General features: G+C 44.0%; 1 protein-coding gene across 4 annotated transcripts in view; it reads right to left on the bottom strand.

Moving 5' to 3' along the window:
• Positions 1-1,818: 1,818 nt before the first annotated feature.
• Pdk (pyruvate dehydrogenase kinase) overlaps positions 1,819-10,929 on the bottom strand; it is a 381,689-nt gene continuing 372,578 nt past the window's right edge. For all 4 annotated transcript variants that reach the window (XM_084606828.1, XM_084606830.1, XM_084606831.1 and 1 more), the window contains exons 11-12: positions 10,060-10,280; positions 1,819-3,060 (exon numbers count right to left, since the gene is read on the bottom strand). In XM_084606828.1, coding sequence (XP_084462954.1) covers positions 3,051-3,060; positions 10,060-10,280 — 231 coding nt within the window. In that variant the 3' untranslated portion in view covers positions 1,819-3,050. The remainder of the gene's footprint in view (positions 3,061-10,059; positions 10,281-10,929) is intronic.

Genomic DNA, 10,929 nt, shown 5'->3' with positions numbered 1-10,929 from the left:
AAAATTTGTGAAACACTTGTGCTGGCTCTTGAAATCTAAGGTTTGACGACATCTGGTCAGACAGTGGATTCATATGATAGAAGAAACGATGACGCAGGCTGAAAGGTTGTTATTACATGATGTTAATGACATTTCGGCTTCGAACAGAAGCCTTGCTCACTGATCTGAAAGCCAAAAACATGAAGCTTAAGTGCATCGCAGTGCTAATCACCTTAGAAATCTTGCATACATAAGGGAGATTACCATTATTACGATTGAGGGTCTTTCTTACCTGTAGTTGGAGCATCGAGGACTACATATACTGGTGTGACAGCGAATTCTTTTCTTTTCCGATAATTGCCACTTCTTCCAAGGCAATCCTGTATGTCGTTCCTTCCACATGTTCCACAAATGCGTTTGAAGCAATCTTCTTTACTTGCGATCCCTCAATAGTCTTTCAAAGTTCCTGCTCTCGGCAATGTAACAGCATGCGCAGGAAATTTGATAGACTATGCCAGGAAATTTTTCTTTCGAGTTTATGGCCACCTGCTTGTGCCTCAGCTTGCACATTGTGGCGTGAGCGACATGCACATCGTAAGTGCACAGAACACGATCCAAAGATTCGCTCACGCCTGGTACATATGGATAGGCGGCTTGTGATAGTCACAATGGACCAACCGGTGGCAATGGGTGCAATAGTCATTGTAGAACAGAATCCACGAAGTATTCAGGGTAGCCGCAGTCAGAGTTCTCTGCGCGCTTGGCGCAGGTCACAAGCTCGATCTTCAGGCTTTGAGCAAATATTTTTGACGAGACTAGCGAGAGAGGTCATGACAGAATGTTTGCGACACTGCAAAATGAATTAAAATGTAGATATTGGCCTGCGTGTTTTTTCTGTAAACCAATGAAGGGCGGTTGCCATGTCGCTCAGCAAACGTGTCCACGAAAGGAAGGCAGCCAGCAGCTTCTTGCTTGACAGTGAATGGGTTCTTACATGCTATTAACGTGTTCCGTGAAAGCAGCTAAAGTACCCTTGATTATGCAGAAGCAATTATAGAAATACCTTTGGGTGTGGCTCGAAAGAAGACAGTGCGCGTCCTAATGCCTCCATGGTACGGTTGGCGGTTGTCTGAGAGATAGATGCTCCCATGGCAGTTCTACTAACCTTGTGTGTTGCGTTTAGTGGTGCATAGGCAACTGAGACTGTCAGGTGCCAAGTGTTCTGATAGAAGATCCGATGCCTCGTCAGGGTTTCTCTCACACAGTCTAGCGTCGTGCTACAATGATGACCTGCACACTTCCACAGCCAGACCCACGGGAACACAGCTAAACAGTGATCTGACATTAAAGGATACCGTGATTTTCATTGTTCACTGCGCCGTCGCGCATCTTGCCAGTAAAATCCAGCGAGTTTCTTATGAAGTTCCAGCCCTTTCTAACGAGTGGTGCAAAAACAGTGCAAGTATCCCAACAGGCAGTATAAGGACGAATGTTGTAAAATCTACCGTCGGTTGCATCTAGAGGTTAGGTTTGTGACATCACGAGCATGGGGTCCCGCTTCAGTGCTACCTATGTGTTGTCATGCAGAATGTCCTCCAAGGGGACATGTTTATTACAATGTCCCAACTAGTTTGTGGGCTACTTTTATCATTCTTGTTGGAGAAATGTTTCGAAGCCCCTGCTCAGGTTAGGTTAAAAAAAAAATAGTTCTTTCAGACATCTGAATGAAATGAACCAAAAAACGCCTTATGTGCCTACTGTGGCCAGAAAAATTCTATGTAGACATTTAGGTGTATACTACATCCAATTTCATTTTGGTACCAGATGACATAGCACAACTGTAGGTAAACAAAACGACATGTTTATTCCAAATTTTTTGGTGGCAAGTTTAGATATGACTCCCACTGTAAAAAGATAAAATCAAGGGCATATTGCTACATCACAAACAAGCTACTTGTGGTGTCTCTTTCCATGGCAATAAAGCATCCTGTTGTAGTGCTTGAAGAGGGTGACTATATGAGCAGCTAGACAGGAAGCTGTAAAGTACAATTTCGAAGCTTAGACATAACCTCATAACAGGCATTGCACAGTTTTGGAGCTGACACAAAGTCAAACATATATCAGTATAGGCTAAAGCTGTAAACATTTAATCGTTGTGCTAAATAAAGTATAAAATAAAGTCAAAACTAAAACTGTGCAGTTTCCCCGACTGCTGTGCCAAGGGTTCAGAAGTCACAAAAATGAAGTAATAGCCTGTGTTGTGTTAAGTTGAACATCTTTCTAAGTGCAAAGTAGAAATAACTTATCGCCGCCAACTTTGAAAAAAGCATAAAATAAACGACCACAATAAAAGTGGCAAACAAAAAAGAGCTTGTATGAGAGATTTAACTGACTGACAACTTGTGATCACAGTGGGATTACCATTCATTTTACAACGGCAGCGTAGCTCTTGCTCGCCTACACACACACACTATGTACAAGGGTCTTTGTTATACAAACAAGATACTGTGCTCACTCAGCAGGTGTTAGATCTTCTGTCGACTTTTAAACAACTACCCCACAGTTTTTGCATATGCATCACATGAAAAACAACTCGGGGGTATATATTTTTACTTGAGAGCGATGTGCCATTGTACTCTGGAGACATCTGAATAATGCACCAAAATTGTGCTTACTTTGTTCAGGATTACCAAGGGTGATGAAATTCATCATATACTGCAGGCAAAACCTGTACGTACCGCAAATAAATGTAACAAACAGAAATGGCCACCAAATGCCGCCACCTGGTAAAATTTAGATACTAGCTTACCATTTGCTTAGCTAACTATGCATTTACACATTCCCTTGCGAGAGGTGCTGTTGTGAGTGCGATGCAAGCCTTGATCTTGTGCGCAGTATTAAGCATTTTGTGCCCTCGGGAAGCCCCAATGCACGGCAGGTACAGAAAAAAAATAGACGTCTTCGGGTGAAAACGAAAGGTGGTAACTTCCCAATAAGAGACGTTTTCTAAACATATTTACAGGCTCAAAATTATTTTTGAGGCAACAGTCCGTGGCAGCTTGTTTGAGTCTTCACAGATTCCTGCAAGTGAGAGGCAAAAAAAAGGTTGACAGTGAGCAGAAAGAATACTTATATATATATATTCGTTCGTCATGCATGATTATAGTCAATCGTCATGCATGAAAGCAGTTGCATATACATATAAGAGTTACATATATTGATAACTACTGAGAACTCTTGGTAGAGTACAGTGCAAACTGTTTACTTTGCTCATATTCTTAATCTGAACTATAAGCGTTGAAAAAAATCTTGCTTTCGCTTTTTCAGACCACATAGGAATTGCCATTACAGCAGTACAGACACAATTTATGGCTGCATATCTTATTGTGTAATGAACAACTATACAGCTATGCACCACATGCTATTTGTGTGTGACCAATAAAAAATATATAATCACATTTACTTTTTCATTTGTTTTGGTTTGAACTGTAAGCAATAGCTGTGATGTCAAAGTTCCACACAAGTCACGTGAGGTATGAAGAAATTGCAATATAATCGCTACTGCTTTCCTCATCGTAATTCCGGCTCTTGAAGCAGGCTGGCTTTGGCATTGTAGTGAATCAAATTGATGGAAATGTGGTTCTTCATCCCTCACTTGATTTAAATGCAACTTTGATGCCATAGCCATCGCTCGGCTAGAAACCGAAACAAGCTAGAAAAAAATTTAGATTGCAAATGATTCAGTGGTTGTAGGCAGAAACTATGGGGCCTTACGCATGAATAAGATGAATGAGTTTATTTTTATTTTCCACCACACAGCAAAGCTGCAGTTTGTTTACTTCCTTTGGACATGCATTCAACAAGCTCTTTGTCAACTTACAATATGCAGTAAAGAGATGTGAAAAAATGTTATAGTTAAAAAAAAAAAGAAAACGAAACAGAATCAAAAGAATTGCATCAGATGAAAGAATTCAAGCCTGTAAAAAAAAAAAAAAAGACAGGCGATTTAGTGCGGGTAGTCCAAATGCGGATTCGGGGTGCTCAAAATTGTTTTTCACTCTGGTTGCAGTTTTGGGTTGCACATACATACTTATTAACCTACCACATTATTTCAAAGGCTTCCCAACACAGAGATGTTAGATTGGAGGGTTATTGACAGTAGAAGGGAAGTGGCAGTCATTCTCAGCAGTCATTAGTGTGAAAAAGAAACTGTTACGTATAAGATGGGTGCCCTGAGAAAAAAATTGGGGGCATATTACACTCTCCTGTAAGACTGACGAGACAGTGATGATGCTTGCGTTTGGTTTGACTAAGTCATCCGTGATTATACGTCGGAGACTCGTCATTTCTATCTGTTGTCATCGGTGGACAATTATGACAGATGCTGCGCCTTTTCTTTCCTGTAAACTGATTGAAACGCTAATGCCTGTTGTACTGCATCTGGTTCTGTTTGCTGTGTGGCGCGGCGTTTGAGGAAGCACCAAATGAAAGCCGCTGCACCGACGCCTGGATCAGACGCCCAGCAGGGTCAGCTTCATATATGTCTGAATCGTCAGGCAACGTCGTGACCGGATGCGACGTCATCATAACATCATTATTGCAAACGCATTCAGCCGTGCACAACAGATGGAACAAACTCCGGCTTAAACAGCATCGCTGTTAAAAACGAAGGACCAGTAGAGAAATCACTGCACATGAAGCATTTGTCATATTTCAGATAAAATGAGGACAAAGACTCTGGAGCAGCAATGTGCTTGGCCATAATTTCGTCGCAAACTGAAGTTTTTGCAGTTGCATTACCAAGCTCTAGGTGATTAGGCAAACTGAATATGGTGTTATGAGTGGTTGAAACATTTTAGAGAAAGCAGACAGTAAGTATGCCGCGGCGCCGACTGCAAACAACATCCCACACCAGCAGATGGAAACTGTATGGCTAATGCTGCAATTCATCTAATGCAGGGGTTTCGAAATTGGGTCCTACAGAACACTGCGGTTTCGTACCTTTTGGGGTTCTTCGAGCAGATAAAACCATGATTGCCTCCAACGTTGCCTTTCCTTTTAACTGGGCAGCCAGTAATTATTAAATGAATGGTGTGGTCCTTGAGCTTTCATATATATATATTTATATATGCTGCGTGCTCCTTTCTTAATACATGTCAGGTAGGAAGGGATGAAAGTCGAGACATACAGCATACAGGGATTCGTTAGCACCTATTGAAGGCCACAGGATTTCCCCAAGATTAAAAAAATCAAGAGCCCAGGCTCCAGGTCACTGTTTTTTCAAAAGTTGCTGTTGAAGCAGGAATCCGCCTTTTGCGCGAGTTTTCTGCGCATGCGCGAAGTCGTAGCGGCAACCGATGGAAACACATTGAGCGGCGTCGACGGCGTTTCTCGGCGCCGCCAGTGCACGGGGGCTGGCGGCACCGGGCGGCACGGTGGCCGTCACAGGCTTGGCAAAGCGATGCCAACCACATCTGCCGCGTACGGTTGCCACTCTCTAAGCGCGCCAAGATGCAAGACGCGGTTTTTCAGGTTTCCTTCGCCGAGCCGCGGCCAACAACGACGTGAAGCTACAATTAGGGCACCAATTGCGTCAAGATGTGAATGGCCGACCTTAGCTACCTACTGCGTACTCTCGACTGTGCGAAAAACACTTCGTTACAGGTATGTATGCATCTAAAGGAAATGTGCATAATGAAAAGTATCTACCGGAGTTTGCACCAAGCCTGTAACCCACCAGTGATAGCCGCAATGAGCATTTGTTCGGCGCGTCTGATGGCGATGTATTTTGTCGTTTGTTTTCTTTATGTGCGAAGGGGCCGGGTAGCACAGATATCACAGGTGGCTGTGTGCGCTAGACCGTAATATTTAGCATGTTTTATCGCGACTGCCGCCTGACTAAAAAGAAAAGAAAAATTGGGTGTTTGTTGTGATGCACCGCCGTTCGCGAGCCGAGTGGTTGAGCTGGTCATGAGGCTCGCGAACGGCAGTGCATTAAAACGCCGTATTTTTTCTTGTTAGGCAGTCACGATAAAACATGCTAAATATTACGGCCTAGCGCACAGAGCCGCCTGTGATATCTAAGCTACCTAGCCCTTTCGCACATAAAGAAAAGAAAGGACAAAATACATCGCCTTCCGGCCCTGGCGCAACTAAAGCAATCACGCACCGAAAAAATCCTCATTGCAGCTATCCCTAGTGCGCTACAGCCTGGGTGAAAACTCCAGTAGGTACTTTTCATCATGCATATTTCGTTTAGATGCATACATACCTGTCGTATCTGTGTTTTTGCCGCTCGGAGCATATGCCGTACTTGACACTCTTGCACAACGCACAGTAATTTTTTTTTAAATTAAAGGCTCGCCTTCGTGCACGCCAAAGCATCCGGATTTTGTTCCTTTGGTGTACGCAATCAGATGCACTTCATTAGGGAGCTTGATAATCGTCGTCTACGTCCAACCGTTTGCAACGGCAAGGAAACTGCCCGGCACAATAAATGAGTCTCCTGGAGGGTTCATGCTCGTTCACTTGCAGAGTGGATCGCTCTGGACGTAGAACAGGGTTGGTTCCTGACCGAGATGCGCATCCGGTATGTAGGAGATTCACATGTGTCACCAAGTTGTTGATTCCGCAGAAATCGCGGCGGAGGCAGAAATGAACGTTTGAGATCCTTTCACAACAGAATGACCATTCTCTGCGCACCGAGAACCTTTTCACCACTGCGACCACATCAGTTCTGACTCGAAACCGGCTACACCTCTGAATCATCCATTGCCAGAAAAATACAGCGCGTTTCCTGCAGGTGTGCATTCCGGCCGGGACAATGCCCTTTTCACGGGGTGTGTATATGTGCCTCTCTGCCGATCTTCGTGGATGAAATCCTATAGCTGCACGGTTGTAGATGACGCGAGGAGGAAGCGACGCCCATTGCACCATGCCAGCGCCGCGGTGACCGCATTGTGCTCGGTAACTCAAGACACCCCGCGCATATGCGCCGCTCAAAGTCACAGGAGAACAGGAGACGATTCCACCTAGCTCTGCAGCATCAACAAACCCCTGGCTGCTTCGCCCTTTGAGATCCCCCCCTCTCTCTCTCTCGCTGCCCCCACGCTCTCCTGTCTGTCGAAAACCTGCACGCTGCACAGAATGAGACATCATTCTGTCAAGTCGAACATGGCCCGCGCTACACGCTCTGTGGATTGTGAACTTCCCCCATACTGCGTGAACATGATATGCCGCAATCACTGTCACTACTTTCCGCTCCGAGGCCAAAAAAGGGGAGAAGCGTTCGCTTTCTACCAGCGTTGGCGTGGCCATTTCGTAAGGTGCGATTTCGCGTCGTCTGCTACACTGCCGCTCAATGTGTTTCCCGCCCGCTCCCGCATGATGGCACCACATCCTCGCGCAAAAGGCGGATTAGGGCACAAGAGAATAAAAGTTACTCTGTCCTCACCGCAATGTTGCTTGCTTGTCTAATGAAGGGACTAAAAATTCTGAATACAATGTATATATAGATGTAGTGTGGGTTATGTAAAGTGTAACTTGTCAATGTGATTACTATTACAACATTTTCATATAATCAGGCACTACAATGCACATCTGATGCTGCACTCCCATGCTACTGAATATTAGCAACACCAATATGATGTTGATATGATATGATATGACGGGGAGATGATCCATTGTATACCATGCTATCCATATTTCAGTAATTTGGATAACTTTTGGAAAGTTATCCAAACAGGGAATGGACACGAATATGAACACGAATTCATGTTTCGTTCATGCTCGTGCTTGCGCCCATTCCCTGTGAATAGCCAGTGCTCTCCAATATTTCGCAATGATGCACAAACTAGCCTCCTAAGTCGCTCTTTTGTCAGTATTGTGGGATGTGCTTCCTGGGTGTTAAACCGGAACCGAACCGAGAACTGGAACAGAACCCGAATTTTGGCCCGAAATCAGAACCGAACCGAACCCAAATTTTTTTCGCCATCTTGGAACTTAACCTGAACCGGAAAAAATCAGAGGAACCATTTCAAACCGATTTGTGGTATGGTTCCGATCCACATTTGCTGCCAACTTACCTTCATTTTTTTCTTTAATCGTTGCTTGTAAAGCTCTCTCCTAGCTTATTTCCAAAGCGCCAATACACACCGCAAACATCACACCTATATTGAAAAATTGTACCTTGCAAAAATATGCAAGAACAAAGGAAAAAAGAAATAAAAGTTGACAACTAAGATGAATGACCGCTGCACTGCGCAATGGCGCCGCTGATGGAGAAAGTTGCCCCATTCAAGAACTTCCTTGGCAGTGAAATAATAGCAGATAATCCGTAAGTTGAGTTACATGTTTAAATAAATAGGAATATAACCATGCACAGTTTAAAAATGAAATAACGAATCTTTTCAAAAAAAAAAAAAAACTTCACGAAAATCTTTTTACTTTCCTATAGTTCGAAGACATTGCAATGAGTCACATGGCACGTGCATAGCAGCAGTCTGCGATGCGACACCAGCAGATGAAGTTTGGTTGACCGAAACTTCAGAATGATAAGCCGGTGCTGATAGTGGGAAGGCAGTATTGGGCCGCAATTTACCGGTCTGTTCGCGAGTTGTATCTGCACTTAGCACAAAGATAAATCCATAAATTGATTTCTCCTTTTGTCTTCTCTTCCTTTTGTACCTAACAATGACTGCTTGTTTTATTTCCCTCTGCAAGTTAACCTATGCCAGGAATCAAGCTCCGGTGTTCAAATGTGAACAGTGGGTAGAGACTGGAACTGAGTGGAGTTACTGGGAGAAGTATTAATTCACAAGCTATATTTGGTGCGCTACCGTTTTGGCCCGTACAGCTACGGTGTAGAGAAAGGTATGAGAGAAAGGTATGTTTCATCACTTTATCCATCACCACTGATGCCAATACCTAAGACAGTCTAGAAAGTAGCACTGAAAGGTAGAAGGACTACTGAGAGAAAACGTAACTAATGAGTAATGTGGTCTACGGGTTGCGCAGTGACGAGGTAGTCTGGGCAAAAACCTTGAAAATTAGGAAGAGGGACGAGGTCAAGCGGAACGAATGAGTCTGCGACTAGTCCCTAAAGAAAAGAAAACAGACGAGGAAATAACAGTAATTGTGCAACTGGTGAAGTGCAGCGTGAGACCTTCGATACCACATTACGTTGAACAGCTGAGAAAGGTGCCGAGCAAAACACGATTTGGTCATCACATGTAAGTGGCTTTGTAGGATCACCGGTAGCGATGAAGTACCGCTACGTGCACCAGCAAGCTAAGAATGAGATTGAAGCATTTCTTATGGAAAGAAAACACTGCGTGCAATGACTCGGAGACAGCAACAGTTCTCTCAAAATTGAAGAAGTACACAGCCTGCTCTACTCATTTGAAAAGGTGCCCAGAATAAGCAAAGAATCGATTGTTTTGAAATTTTGGAAGGAGGAGAAGTTGCGGCACCCAGAACTGTATTCATTAGCTACAGTAGCACTTTCTGTGCCATCTACATAAGTCAGTGCCGAGAGACATTTTATGGACTCCTCTTCTCATCGAACCCGGATGACATCAAAAATTCTCGACAATGCTCGCTTCCTTCGGTCATTTTATGCTGGCAAAAATTTAACTTTCGGTGCATGACAATTTTAGTGGATTAGGTGCCGTTGAAAGTAATTGTTATTTTCCCCCATCCTGCTGTAATTGTCGCTCACTCATTATAGAAATTTTTCTGATGACTGTACAACCAACTGGTGCCCGTCACATCTGACAACAAACACAATAGTTGGACTATATTATATAAATACTTAGCGTTTTTTTTTTTATAAACTGCAACAGAAGAGAAAACTCAATATTAAAATAGTGGAGTAAAAGAAACTACACAAAGTTTTTTTCTGAACCCGTTTGAACCGGTTCGGGCAGGCTCGAATTGGTTCTAACCAGAACGGAATGTCTCCGGGGCCGAAACTGAACCCGAACCGAACCCTGAAAAAATCCGGTTCGACACCCTGGCTGTGTTGGCGTGAAGCAAGTTTTTTGACACTTGTGTGATGAGTGGAAACTACCCACTACCCACTTGTTCATGTGCTGCTGAGAGAACTTGCGCACAAACGCCGATTGCTTGGCTGCTGTGTTCAGGGGCAGGTTGGGGATGTGGCGGATACCCTGCGATGAAGGAGCTGGTGGAGGTGGGCCTGGAGGTGTGATCCAATCGCTGGCACCCACAGCCGAGCTGTAGTGTTTGCTCGACGTCTTGTTGAACACGGGCAGCATTTCATTTGCCTCGTTGCTGAGCGCCTGCATGAAAAAAGCGACCAAAAATGCCAACTCTGCCACGATGAGAGAATCGCGCAGATGGGTTTGAAGAAACTGGGTCCGTATTCAGAGTTTGCGTCGTCATCGAAAGTGTCACCATCTTCCAGGCGACGCGAGGTCAGGAAGATAGCAACACTTTCAATAACGATGCAAACTCGTAATATGGACACTGGGCTAGCAGCAGGCTTGTAGTCATGTTCACAAAGACAGCTCTTTTATTTTCTGAGAAAATGTTTAACTAAGACAGCAAATGAGAATGACAGAGATGCTGCTGATCAACAGCTGATGTTTACTTGAAAAGGTGCAGCTTTTCTTTTCTATGTTTAACTAAGACAGCAAATGAGAATGACAGAGATGCTGCTGATCAACAGCTGATGTTTACTTGAAAAGGTGCAGCTTTTCTTTTGTCTTTGTTCTCAGACTATGCAGTTGTGCAGAATCCCGCCTTGTGTTGTGCCACATGTTATCGGCTAGGCCATCCCTTAACTGCTTCACCAACCTCCTGTATTCACATGTAGCCAGTCCTAGGCCTACATCTGAATGAAGTGGTACGCTTATTGAAATTAGCAACTCCAGGTGGAATTTTGAATGAGAGTGTGTGACTGCAGAAAGAAAAAACGAAACATGCCTC

This window comes from Amblyomma maculatum, chromosome 6, assembly GCF_055883805.1.
Source record: "Amblyomma maculatum isolate TAMU_Amacu chromosome 6, ASM5588380v1, whole genome shotgun sequence".
Classification (NCBI taxonomy): Eukaryota; Metazoa; Arthropoda; class Arachnida; order Ixodida; family Ixodidae; genus Amblyomma; species Amblyomma maculatum.
Note: the sequence above shows the minus strand (reverse complement) of the source record. Positions and strands in the feature narration are given on the sequence as shown.